The sequence below is a fragment of the Drosophila mauritiana genome, chromosome X (genome assembly GCF_004382145.1).
Source record: "Drosophila mauritiana strain mau12 chromosome X, ASM438214v1, whole genome shotgun sequence".
Lineage (NCBI taxonomy): Eukaryota > Metazoa > Arthropoda > Insecta > Diptera > Drosophilidae > Drosophila > Drosophila mauritiana.
Window position 1 is genome coordinate 7,960,028 of NC_046672.1, and position 13,240 is coordinate 7,973,267.

At 40.9% G+C, this 13,240-nt stretch overlaps 1 protein-coding gene across 8 annotated transcripts in view; it reads left to right on the top strand.

The window, feature by feature from the left end:
• LOC117148561 (MAGUK p55 subfamily member 7) overlaps nucleotides 1-13,240 on the top strand; it is a 55,723-nt gene that overhangs the window by 1,960 nt on the left and 40,523 nt on the right. For 7 of the 8 annotated variants that reach the window (XM_033316004.1, XM_033316007.1, XM_033316005.1 and 4 more), the window contains exons 2-3: nucleotides 5,873-6,055; nucleotides 6,155-6,212. In XM_033316004.1, coding sequence (XP_033171895.1) covers nucleotides 5,873-6,055; nucleotides 6,155-6,212 — 241 coding nt within the window. Of the gene's footprint in view, nucleotides 1-5,872; nucleotides 6,056-6,154; nucleotides 6,213-7,241; nucleotides 7,545-13,240 lie in introns of those variants that run through there. The other variant, XM_033316011.1, reaches the window with a different exon arrangement.

Genomic DNA, 13,240 nt, shown 5'->3' on the forward strand with positions numbered 1-13,240 from the left:
TTCACTTTTGTGCGTGATATGTGCTGCAAAGGGGGATTTGCAGGAGGGGGAAAATAGTAGTTGTTGGAAATCACCGTTTTTCATTACTATCATCGGCCATCGGACGAGTGTAGTGTTCTGGCTTTTTGCTGCACGAACTTTCGCCGCACTCAGTTGGCACTTTTGGGAGGCCCAAAAAAGTAGGCAAGGATTTTTTGCGAAAGGAATTTCAGTGCCGGCCGTTGTCTAAGTGCAAGGATAATGCTGAGTGAATGGACAAAAGTGTTCGATACTCCTGTATGTGGATTTTGTGTCCTGCGTTTCCCTTGCGCAAAGCAAAAAAGAAAAAAAAAGAAATTCCAGTTGCATTTCATATTTACTTGAAACTCTTTGTCTTTCGATTTTTGCTCATCGAACTGCAGCGATGATTTTGTGTGTGTGAGTGTGTGCTATTTTGCATTATGATGTCTATTTTCGGTTAATGGAATTCCGTCCAAAAATACAAATTCCTGGAAACACATATTTTATTCATAGTTCTTTATTCGGAGAAAACCCACAAAGCAAGTGAATGCTCATTTCCGTTTCCTTTAAGGTATTTATCGAAAGGGTTTCCATGTCCTTTTTTAGTTAATGCAGTTGTCTCTGTCACTTGTTTTAGCTGGCATTATCGAATGTATTAGTTGTCTTACCAACACTGTAAATTCTATTTACCATTTATATTTTAGGTTCAAACTTCCTTTGAAGCGTTCTTTTATGAAAAATTAGCACCTTCTTTGTTACATTTTTAGTTGCTTATTAAATGTTGTGTTTAATTGTGGCTTATGCTTATTTTCTATTTTTTGCTTCGTCGCAAAGTGGGAAACACATTAATATGACATTGGTATAACGCATACGCCGCGTGGTCCATCAGTCAGTGCGGTCGTTAAATGTGTGTGCTTTCTGCCACATTCTTGGCTGTCAGCTAGCTACTTTCTGCGGCTGTCAGTGAAAGTTTTTTACATGAATTGCCATGAAATTTTCAAATAACTTTTGTATATGATGGCCATTGGCAATGGTATTCTACTATTAGTGGGTGCTTGTGAAATGATGCAGAAGAATGAAAAGTATGAAACATTTTGCTTCATTAAGTGGCGTGTGTGTGTCCTTTCCACCAATCTCCACCCTCCCCGCCCCTCCCCCTCCTCTGTTGTTGTTCTTCTTCTTCTTCGTCTTCTTCTCCTTCATCTGCTTATTGTTTTTGTTGTATTGCCTTTAATTCAGAGCCGCAAAAAAGGACTAAAAAAGCGTGGGTGGGTGGTATGGGTGGCATGGGAATAAAGAAACGCACATGCGTGTGTGTGTGTGTGTGTGTGTGTGTGCTGGTGAGTGTCTGATTGCGGTGCCTGCAATTGCGCATGTGCTGGACCACTCTATACCCTGCAAAAATCCCCCGCCAGCACCCTCATCTGCACAACAAACAGCAAAAAAAAAAATAAATAAAATAAAATCCCCAAAAGGACCCCTCCATCATAAGACATATGCTCGCAAATATACAGCTTTAACAAGGCGAAAAGCAACAGCAACAACAGCAACAACAACAATAATAACATTAACAATAGCCACAATTGTGCGTATCATTTGTGTTACTTTGTTGCATAACCATAACCCCATTGGGAGAAATCCCACGGAATACGGAATATCCATTCAAGCTGCCTTCACATCCTTCTTCATCCTTCACAAAAATAACCGCCCCGCCCCCCTTTTTCGCCACTTATTAGCTGCCTCTGTCTATGTGTGTGTGTGAGTGTGTTTAGGTATGTAGGTATGTGTGTGCATCATTTAAAACAATATCCAAAGATTTGTTTCGCCATTTATATGTCAAAAATGACAAGTCAAGTGCTTTGTTCTTGTTCTCGCCTTTCTGCCTTCTCCTCCTCCCACGCTTCGCCTTCCTCCCTCTCCCTTTTGTGCCGCATCCTTCTCTTGTCTCTGTTTTCTTTCCACTTTTTCCAGCGATTTTTTTTCGCTTTCGTTTCTGGTTTTTGTTCTTGGCTTTGTCATTAGCAGTCAAGCGCAAAGAAGCGGAGCGAATGGAGAATTTATAGCGAGATCACAGGGAATTTGTGATGCTCTTTTCTTTGGGGGGGATAAGTGTTGGTAAACGACCCAATTGAGCTAGATAATTTCCATGTTTTGCAACAATATCAGGTGCAGCTAGCTTACTCAATATATGCATATAGATCTTGCTTACTGTTTACCTCTTTATGGAACAGCTAACTGCTTGTAAACCAATTGAATGCTCGTTGATAAGTGTTGGTAAACGATATAATTGTCAATTTTGACAAGCGAACTTTAAAGACATTTATTTTTTGAGTCGAGTTTTCTGAAGACCGCCGAAATAAAGTTTTATTGGCTGTCAATGGTTTATTACGTTGGCCTTGTCTTTATTTATAAGACATTCCGGTGGTTCAGTCAACCCATAAAGGTATGCTATCGTGAAATTAGTTTTTCTTTTTACCGAAACTTTCTATATATATATAAATATTTTCTTGGCCATCGAAGCACGCTCGACTGAATTTCGGTGCAGTTTTCATGGCATTTCCCAGAGCAAAAGGCAAAGAACAACGACAAAAAAAAAAAAGGAAATAGAAAAGCAGAAGAGACAATGAACGACAGAATGAAGGATGGGGTGTAAGGAGAGGGAAAAACTTGTCGCCTAGACTCTGTGCATGTGTGTGTGTGTGAGTGTGTGCCTTGTTGTACTTGCCATGTGTCTATGTGTGAAATGAGCTTCAAGTACAACAACAAGAACAACTGACAAGGACGCTCATATGAAAACAAACGCATAATTTAAGCGTAATTGCTGTCATTTTTCATTCGAGTGCGACAAAGTGCTGGCCAGGGGGGCGTGGTGGGCGGTCCAGTGGGTGGAGCGGTACTGCCACATCTGCTGTTGCTACTGCTGCTCAAGTGCCCCAGTTTGTCTATGTCGCCAGTTGCCCCCGTCAGTCTACGACTTCATGCATCCCCTCGTTGCACGGTAAACAAGAGTTGGGATCATAATAGTAGTAATGTTGCAGCGTTTACCAAAATGCATGTGTGTTTTCTAAATGTTACTGCAACTAAGAAATTAGTTGCTGCAACAAATGCACACACTTTTAAATCACTTAAATCAAGCATATTGCTTTTTAACTGCATTTATCCTTTTAGCCGGCAGTCGTTGCCCATCTGATTAATCGCCACTATATTTTCGCCCTGCGGTGTATTTCGCCGAGCTTTTTGCCTGCACGGATGTTTGATGGCTCCTGCATCCGGCGTTGAAGCGCCAATAATTATGAAGCTTAGTTTAGATTCTCGTTTCGTTCCCTTTTTGCTCCGCTTCGCCCAGCATCTTTTTCCAGGGTGTTTCCTTTGGCGCTCTTTTTTCTTTCTGCGCTTTGCTTTTTTGCCATTGCATCCTGACAAACGTTGGCAGTTCATCAATTGACCTGACTTTTTGCCACGTTAATCCGCAGCAAATATATATGCATATATATACTATATGCATGTTTGTTTAAAAGCCAGACGAGCGGAACACGGAAAAGGCGTGAAATATGAGGCTGGAGCAGTCGCGAGCATCGATGGAAATGGAAATGGGAATGGAAATGCTGGCCACTGGTTATTCCTGCCATTTGCCCATTTGGCCATCCACCCATTTGGCCATTTAGCTCCACCAGATGCAGCGTCGAGTTGTCTTCCTGTTTATTCGCCGCTTTGTGTGCGCCTGCTTTTGGCCCTTTTAGCACCTGGCCCAGGACATTCCGCCTTTGTGTGTCCTTTTTGGCCGTTTGCCAGCTCAACTCGAGTTCACTTCCAGTTGAGTGTTTTGCCTGTCGCCTCTTGTTGGTGTTACACAGCGACAAATCGGGCTGCGTTTTAAGCGTATCATTTCAAATTTAGTATTCAACGCCAGTAGTGTTGGTAAACTGCATGTGATGCATGCATTGTGTTCCTTCCTTTTAAATGCATGCATGTCCGCCAATTAAGCGGTATTTGTTTGTCTTTATTAACGTTTTAATTTAATCGAGCGTTTTTTTTTTGCAACTGTCTTTTTCACTGCCAAATTACTAATTGCACAATGGAAAAGAGCAACATTTTTTTTCTTCCTGTGGCTTTTTGTGGTTGCTATTGCTATTGTCGACATGCGCTTGCAACAATGCTTGTTTCTGCCACACTGCCACGCCCACACGCCCACAGCAACGCCTGCTTATTCACTTTTGTGACCCAATAAAGTCGAATTATTCCTTTTTCCATTCGCTTTTTCACTTTTGTTTTGTAATTAGGCACTCTTTTGCAGATCTGTGCGTTTATTTCTATATATAACTAAATATACATATATTTTTGCACATTTATATTTATCTCAACTGGCAGTTATTTATTTATATTTTGTTCTTCTCTTTGTTTTTTTTATTACTATTATTACTACTATTTGGTCGAGGGCCCAGGTTTAAATGCTTCTCAAGTGCTTTTAGCCAATTTTTGGTTTGCATTTTGTGGCTTGCTGGCATCATTGTCGCTGCTCTCTTTGTGTCGCTTTCATTTTGGGGTTTTGTGCGAAGCGAACTTGGAGCATATTTAAATTGCCATGGGTGTGGACGAGGATGCATTTGTGCGCCGACTGTGCGAATTAAATGCGACAGCCAATGAATTATTCTAAGGATTCATGCCAACGCCAGGTGAGACTGAGGCGAACTGAGGGGAATTTTTTTAAATAATTTATTAGCCCAGGGAATGCTGCTCGTCGTCACTGAATGCCACCTAAATTGTCATGGTCCTGGGCAAAAGCATTTCCATTTCCATGCTGATCTTATTTAAGGACAGCCAGCTTTACTATGCTATTTTTAGTGAAATTGCTGCATTCTGTTCACTTTGGCTATGGAATGCTGTCAATTTGTTAATTAATTGACAAATGCTTGGAGTATTTTCGACCGTACAGTGCCTGCCATGAACATAGACCTAAATGCACAGATATTAGGGCTCAATGCAGAAGTGACTGTCAAACTGTGGGCTAATCAGAGCCACCAACTACAAATACCGCCTAAAACACCCACTAACTGGCCTGCTGCCTACTGATTACACGCTTGAGGGCGTTGGCATTGGGTGGTTCAAGGATATGTGGGCATGGGTATTGCCTTGGGCTGCTTGGAGCCAGGAACTAGCAGCTGGGGATGGAGCATGGAGCATGGGGAGTGGGCAGTGGGGAGTGGGAAGTGGGGAGTCCCCCGCAATTGCCGCATGAGCATAATTTGTTGTAATTAACATAACGAGCCAGCCCAAGCAATAATGGCCAAAACTTCCCACACTCGCACACTCGCAGAAGTGTGGGTATTTGAACTGAAGTTGGATTGTTTGCTCTTCCAGGCTGGCTGTGTTGCCTTTGTCCTTCATCCTTTTGTGTAATTAATTTGATTTTTTTCGTTTTGTTTTCAGTAGTAGTAGAAACACACACACACACACCCACACCCACATTCGCCCACATGCCGTGGCATAAATAAGTTGTTCTCTGCTATTTAGGCAGCATTTATGAAAATGACTTTATGTTAGACATTTGCGAAAGACTTTGTAAATATTTCGTGAGCGAGGGGATCGCTTGGCATTAAGCATACGCCGTGTGTGTCAAAAAAGGGATATAATTATTAAACATTTATAAGCTAAGCATACGTACATACATGCTAGCATAAAATGTTTTCAGCTTGAATCGTTTAGCATTAAGTATTTTATTTAATCGTGCATTTCAAAGAGCTGGCTAAGAAACTGTTAACTGGCTAAGTATACTGGCTAAGGTACTTTCACGAACAAAAGCATTTAACGATAATGATCCTTAAACAATATTCCATTAATTAATTAAAGCACACACCGTCCTTTGTCGTTGCAGCAACAAGTTGTCGAACTATCGGGCTATGTCATCATACTCGTCGAAAATGTGGAGGGTAAAATTAAACTATACGGCTCACCGCCCGATCGCGATAATCTGGAAGTGGGCGATGAGATACTCGAGGTCAATGGCCTGACCCTGGAGAATATATCGCGCACGGAGGTCATTCGCCACATACACGACGTACGGCTACCCCCTTCCCCATTGTGGTCCACATCCTGAGCATTCCTAATTAATTTCTATATTCGTTTCTTCTTTTCGATCCGCTCGACTCGGCCGCAGTGCATCAAATCCTGCACCATTTGTCTGCGCGTGCGAAAGAAGAATGATTCACGACTGGGTAAGTTCTCGACTCTAAAGTACTAATTAAATTATAACGAAATAAATTAAAAAAACATTAATTAAAGTTCTGAAGAACTTTGTTTTTCTATTTGTTCATATTTCGTCAAATGTTCTGATAATTTACAACATTTAATTGGAGAAATGCTTGCGAAAAGTTTGACACTCACAATTAAGTAAAAGCCGCTAATCAATTTAATCACAATGGCTGCCAAACCTCTAATCGCACGATCACCTGTGCAGTTGGAGAGCCACTGTATGCCAGTTAGAGAAACAAGTTGAAGCTAACTGTATTTGTATACCAACGCGAATGCGGATGAGCGTAAATTGGCCAAAATTAACTTGGCTTCCATTTATTTGATTTATGTGTTAAGTACCTTTTAAACGATGTAAATAGCTAACATGTTTCGCACTCTTACTATTTAGAATATACATTTTACATGTACGTGTACATGCATACATCAATATGTAGACTGGATCACAATCCTTCATATATGTACATACGTATTGCATTTGTGCATTTAAATGGATATTCTAACATATATATGTATGTATTTTATATGTTTGCAAAAACTCACTAGCGCGATAACTTAATAACTCTCATTATTATTATTATTTTGTAAATGTAAAACAGCTGTTCAAATCATCTAAACAAATATTTAAGAGAGAGAGAGCACCAATTTTGCAAATCTAGCGAAAAAAAAGAGAAAAACAAGAGTGTTTCAAATTGCCTCTGTTTTCGTTGTGAAGCATAAAATTTGAGAAGAGAAAATTTAAAGCAGTCTTCTTTTTCTCTTATTTTCTTTGATCAATTTTCGAGCATTAAGTAAAAATAACGGTTGACCGCCAGTGCTGTCCAATCAGCTCTTTAGTCATATTTTTGTGCATTGTCGCTGGTCTCTCGTCAGCGACAGAAACAGCTATTTTCTCGACAAAAGCTCTCGCGATCCGCTCTCTCATTCTTTTCAGCTGGGCTTTGGGGCTTTTGCGGCTTGGCAATGGAGCCGCGTCAGTTTCAGTTGCGAGGCGACCGTCGACGTTTCCGTAGCGTCAGCGCCGCAGTGTCGCCGCTTTGACCGTATTGCCCCCACGTATCGCCGTCTCGCTCCCACCGGCGGACTGCGTTCTCGTTTTCGGTGTTCAGCGTTCGGTGTTCGGTTATCCGCCTTTTGTTTTGAAGTGCGCGCACGCGTTGGCGTCTCGTTTTTGGTACGTGGTTTGCAATCGTTTCGTTTTTTTTTTCGGTGTAACAAATTTGGTTTGTTGTTGTTTTATTGTGGTGCAGCAGCAGAAGCAGCAGCAGCGGCAGAAAAAGCAGCAGCAGCGCAGCAGGGTGAGTGGCCAGTGGCTCTCAAACTGGGCAAACTATCTATGGCAGAGTCATGAATCAACATTGTTAGTGTTTAGTTTGGCATACCTGGCCACAAACACACACATGTGTACAGCCGCATAAACACATACATATATACGTGTTTCTATGTACCAATGGATACAACAGTCGAACCTGCATGCCTTTGATTACACCGTAAAAAAAGTATATATAGTAAATCAATGCTGTGACATCTAATATTAGCACAGCTCGTTTTCTCTCAGTGTATACACACTCGGAATGTTTGCAATGATTTTTTTAGAAGATATTTCCTGACATGTGAACAATTTGTATGGTTTATTTGTAATAGAAACCGATGCTAGCTTTGAAATTGCGTATTTTTTGCAAATGCCGTTATTTGACTGGAGTTTAATAAATCAATTTTTGCACAGAAACTTGGTATTTGCATTGCCTTGTTTATTTTTTGAGGTATTTATTTGTTTGCGATTTGTCATTTCAAAAAAGCCAAAACGTCCACACTTTACAGTAAAGAGTATAAAGATTTGTAGATGAGCTAAAGACAATTTTTTTATTATAGAAAACCCTCAAGATATTTGAATGCCATTGGCATCTTTTCGGTGTAAAACCCAAGAGGGAATAAAAGAACGAGAGCACAGGAAGTTGGAGTTCGGGAGGTTTGACTGTATCCGTAAACAACGGCTGTACAATTCCGTTTCGAATCACGGAAAGTTTTTTGTCGCTTCATTATTATGGGCAAAACTTCAGTTTAACCCATTAACACGGCGATGAGTGCGGTGTTTGCTCTTATTATACTCGCTTATTGCGATTTTTTCCAGCTTTTTACTGTTTTTTTTTTTTTTTTCTCATTTTTGTGGTGTTTTGTGGGCGTGAGGGTGCAAAAAGTGAGGGCCGACACATGTAGATACAGATACGAAATCCCCCATTGACCATCAAAGTGGCCAACAAAAAGCATTTCGAAATGGAAATGGTGGGAGTTATAAGACCTCTCGTTCTCCCCATTTTCCTCTCTCTTTTTGCAGCCTCCTCAACTGTTTTTTTTTTTTTGTGTTGCTTGCCTCCCACCGAATTCAACCAACTGGAAATTACTGCAAAATAGACAAGGAGGAAGCGAGACAGGGCGCTGCGAAGAGCGCGGAGAGCAACAGAGACGGGCTATAGAAATAAAAGCTGCTTACAGTTTGGCCTGCGTTGTGGGCCACGTGTTGTTGTTGCCATAAAAAGCGGCTAAACAAGAAACAACAACACACACAGCGCACACAAACAAACAGCCAAGCGGACGGCAAAGAAAACTAACCTCAAAACGAAACAAGTTTTGTCGAAAGTGGAAATCAACTGTCAAAAACATAAAATAAAAAATATACATAAAGTGGCAAAAAAAAAAAAGGAGAAAATAAACACATTTTATGGGACTCACATACCAAAAGTAGCATTCATTATGCACTCATTAAGTGGAATTACCAAGACAGATTTTCGGATGCAAATGAACGGATAACCGGCAGGAAAGTTCTGAGAAAACCAGCGAGGCAAAGTAGTTCAGTTGCTTAAAAATATAATAAAATGTTTACAAATGAGTTTTAAGACCAATAATATAAAAAAACTAATAACTAATGAAATCAATTGGCTTCATATCTACGAATTCTGATGAAACGACCTTTAAAATTGGTCATTTTAAGACTTTCTCAAACCAAGTGAATTACACTTAGACAGCAGAATCGATAAAATCAAATAAAATTAGTGTGGATTTGGAAATAAATTTATAATTTTCCCGGGCACGACGACCGTAGGTCAATTTATCCTCCATATATGTTTGTATATACGTAAGTAATGTATGTAAGTAGCTCGCAAGACAAATCCAATTACGGGTTGAAAGTAAACTGAAATTACGGCACAAAAGCAACATTATTGTGCGGATACTAAATCAATCAGATGCTGACCCATTTCGAGCGCACACATTGCTGAATCCGCAGCCAATTGAATTACAGTTTTGGCTGCACTGGGCCGCATTCCAAGGGGCGTATACGCAACCCAGAATAAGGCACCACCCCCCTTCCCCCGCCTGCTGACGATGCTCCATTGATAAGGCGGCAATCAGTTGCAGTCTCCTCGAAACCGCTTTTATTTTTGGGTCAACTGCAACAGAGCCCAAAGAATTTCCAGTTTGCAACGGCGGCTAGCACACGAAAAAAACACAAATACCAAAAGGAAAGGGGGAAGGGTGATGGTGGGGGGTTTTAAAAGCACTAAAACACCAAATACATTCCTAAGCAATGTATTTCTTGTTCAAAGCGAAATCAATGGAAGTTCGCCGGCAGAGGAAGCGAGGTGCGAAGCTGAAAAAAAACTTCAAACTAAAAACTATGGCCAAAGTTTTCAATGTTCGTCTATGGGCTCGCCTGCAGGTGCAAGCAGGATGGCCTGCGTTTGGGTGAAAGAGAGAGAGAGAGAGAGGGAGAGAGGGAGGGAGAGGAAGAGGGTGAACAGCATCCAAAATCTGGTAACGCAAGTTTCTTGGCTCCAAAAAAGCACTGGAAGAAATTAAAAGAGTGCTATCAAACTATTGGAATGCAAAACGAAGAAGCGAGAGAGCAGCGCACAATTTGATTATAATTAAAGTAAGAATGAATTGAAAGGTCAACCACAATGAAAGTCATTAAAATAACACTGAAATCAGGTTGTTACAAATAAAACCAATTGTGTGTCAAGTTGGAAAACTGCACGTTTCAATGTCCTATCGATAAAGTTAATTGAGCAATTAATATTGTATATTTACTTATTTAATATTTAACATTGTGAGCGAATGAGCCGCACAATAAAGTGAATAGCGAAAACGATTAAAGGGGTAAACAATTTACTGTATGTAATGTCAACATCAAAATCATCAACATTCTACTTAACAAAACAAAGAAAGCTCACCATTCGTAGCTTAAATTTCCCGCCTTCCAGTTAATTCCTGGAATTTTTGCAGTTAGTTGGGCCAGAGTTGCATTTTATTTTCCAGTGTAACTGCTGACTCAATTGTGTGAGTAAGTCTTTAAGTTTTACACGCGGCCAACGTCGACTGAAGCTGAAGCTGAAGCTGAATCTGAATCTCAATCTGAAGCGATACAATTGAGCGCGCTCAGATGCGCTGGGTGGCGATGGGGAGGGGCGTGAGGGGGCGGTCTGTGGGGTTGGTTGGAAAAGGTACGAGATGGCCATGTGCTGCGATGTGTAAAAGTCATTGCCTCAGGCGAGCGAGCGAGAGGGAGAGCGGACACAAGGGCGAGACGGCGATAGCGAGGGGAGAGCCCAAATTGTTTTCCAACTTGGCCATGGAATTGCATTGAGATGCTAGTACACTGGGCGAATCATATTGGAATTGGAATAAGATTGAGAGAGAAAAACTTATATTTTATAATATTATATTTTATTATATTATTCGAATAGATACTGAATCAGAATGTCTTGGTTTCCAACTCAAATTAGACAAAAGAACCCCTGTTTTTTCCGAGTGTATTATCTGCAAGGATGCAGCCGAATTGGGGGCGCGGATCGCGGGCTGCACACGGATGTGGCCATGGCTATGCTCGCATGACTACGACTTGGGTCGACCTCCGTGGCCACAGGAATGAGGAGGCCCAGTGGTCCATCTAATGTGGTGCCAGTGAATTCCGATTATTCGATCGACTCGCATGCCCTTGCTACCCCAACTGCCTGCCACTGCTGGCATCTGGATCCGCATGTCTGTATGCACACACACATGTGTAGGTGTATTTTAATTCCACCTGTATTCATTTACCCCCTAACGAGTTTAATCGGAATAATTGATTCCTGGCATTCTCAGTGCGAAGCAAACAAAGTGCACAGTAAATGCAAAGGAAATCGCACTGATTTGGTTGTACAATAAACAATGAGAATGAGGAGCAAACAATGTCGCTTTTTTTTTTTATTTAGATATCTGACTTCCATTTGTGTGAGTAGAGAAATTAACTTTATATGTAGGTAACTCTTATTGGAACAAACTACCTCTGACAGAAGACAATCCAACTCTATAGCTTTTCAATTTTCAAATATCCGTATTCACGCTGTTCATTTCGCTATGATCATTTTCTTTGGCATGACAGCCAAGTGCCACGCCCACTTATTCATCACATTTCTGGTTCTTTTTATCTGCTGCATTTGCAGCTGCATATGTTGTCTTGTTTCGTTTTCTTTTTCCCCGCATCTGTTTCGGTTTCTGTTTCTGTTTTTGTTTGCCGTTCTGCGTTCTTTTTTGTGTTCACCTGAACACATTTTCTTGCTCCACCGTTCACCGTTGCACTTACATACAGTTTTTCCCCATCGCGAAGGGCATTATCTAATAACAAAAAAAAAAAAAAGAAAAGAAAAGAGCGAAGAAAGGTTGAGCGAAGAATCGCTTTGTGCCGTTCCGTTCTTCTGCGGCATCGGAATGCTTGATTTCTTGGGTGCCGTTGTCGATTCTTTGGATTCTTCAGCGCTTTACCGTTAGCTTCTCTAATTGGTTATGCGCAGATAATTCCCTAATGCCAATTCATTCGATATAAATTATGTACAAATGCAGCCAGTCTGTGTGGCTCGCAGTGATTTGCCAATTTGTAGATGCATACCATATATGCATATGCATATCTATAAACCCAGTTTCTATGATTAAATTATGGCGTTTTAAATGGAATGGAATATATACCATGTATATAGATATTATCCTAGGCTGGGTTTCCACTTTCATAAAGCAGCTCCATTCTTTTCGGATCTGTTTCTAATCTCGAAAAGATCGTACTCGTTGTCAGGCGAAGCGAAACCCTGCACGCAACAGCAAAACAGCGCAGAATTAAATTATTTCAGTAAGTGATTTCGGAGGAGGGAGGGGGGCGTGGCCGATCGGTGGGGCAGCTGAGGCAGGCGGGGATTCTGGAGCTAATTGCAATTTGAAGTCATCACAAAGAAAACGCCGTGTGTGGGGCAATCAAGCGCGCAAATAAGCAAACAAACGTGAGACAATGCGCACCTGAGACACTACAAAAAAAAATGAAGAAATTGAAAAACATAAAAAAGAACAACGAAACACTACAGCGAGTACACATAACGAGAATATGACCCTGAGATGATGATTGTCGTCAGCTCATCGCATGTCAAGTGGAGCTTTAATTGAATTCTGTTAGCAGAAAATTATTTTCAATTCCGGTTTCGCAAAATGCCATTTAACTCTAAAATTAATTTCATCTTAAAGCAGGGGGATGCTTAAAACAAATTGCATATTCATCGGCGGAGTATAACGATTAGAAAAGAGAATTAGGTTGTTTTACTTGAGTTAAATTAATGATTTTTTAAATATGAATTACATTAATTGCTCCCATATTTCGAATAAAGATGAAAATACCACTTAAGTTTCCACTTGGCTTTCGCTTTCAATTACTTTTATAATCAGGTTGCGAGTACCTGGTAAAGAAAAGGTAAACAATGCGACCGTCCATCAGCCGTAATCAACCCCGCCCCGCCCCGCTCCGCTGTCTTAACCCCTTTGGCCCCGCAATTAAACAATTTTCATGTTTACCCAGAAATCCCAATGAGTGTGAAAGAAATATGGAGCACAACACGAAAAAAGTGTGCGATAAGCGATAAAGCAACGGCGGCCCATGCGGCGTATGAGTAATGTTTAAATATGACCGAAGGGGCTTCTT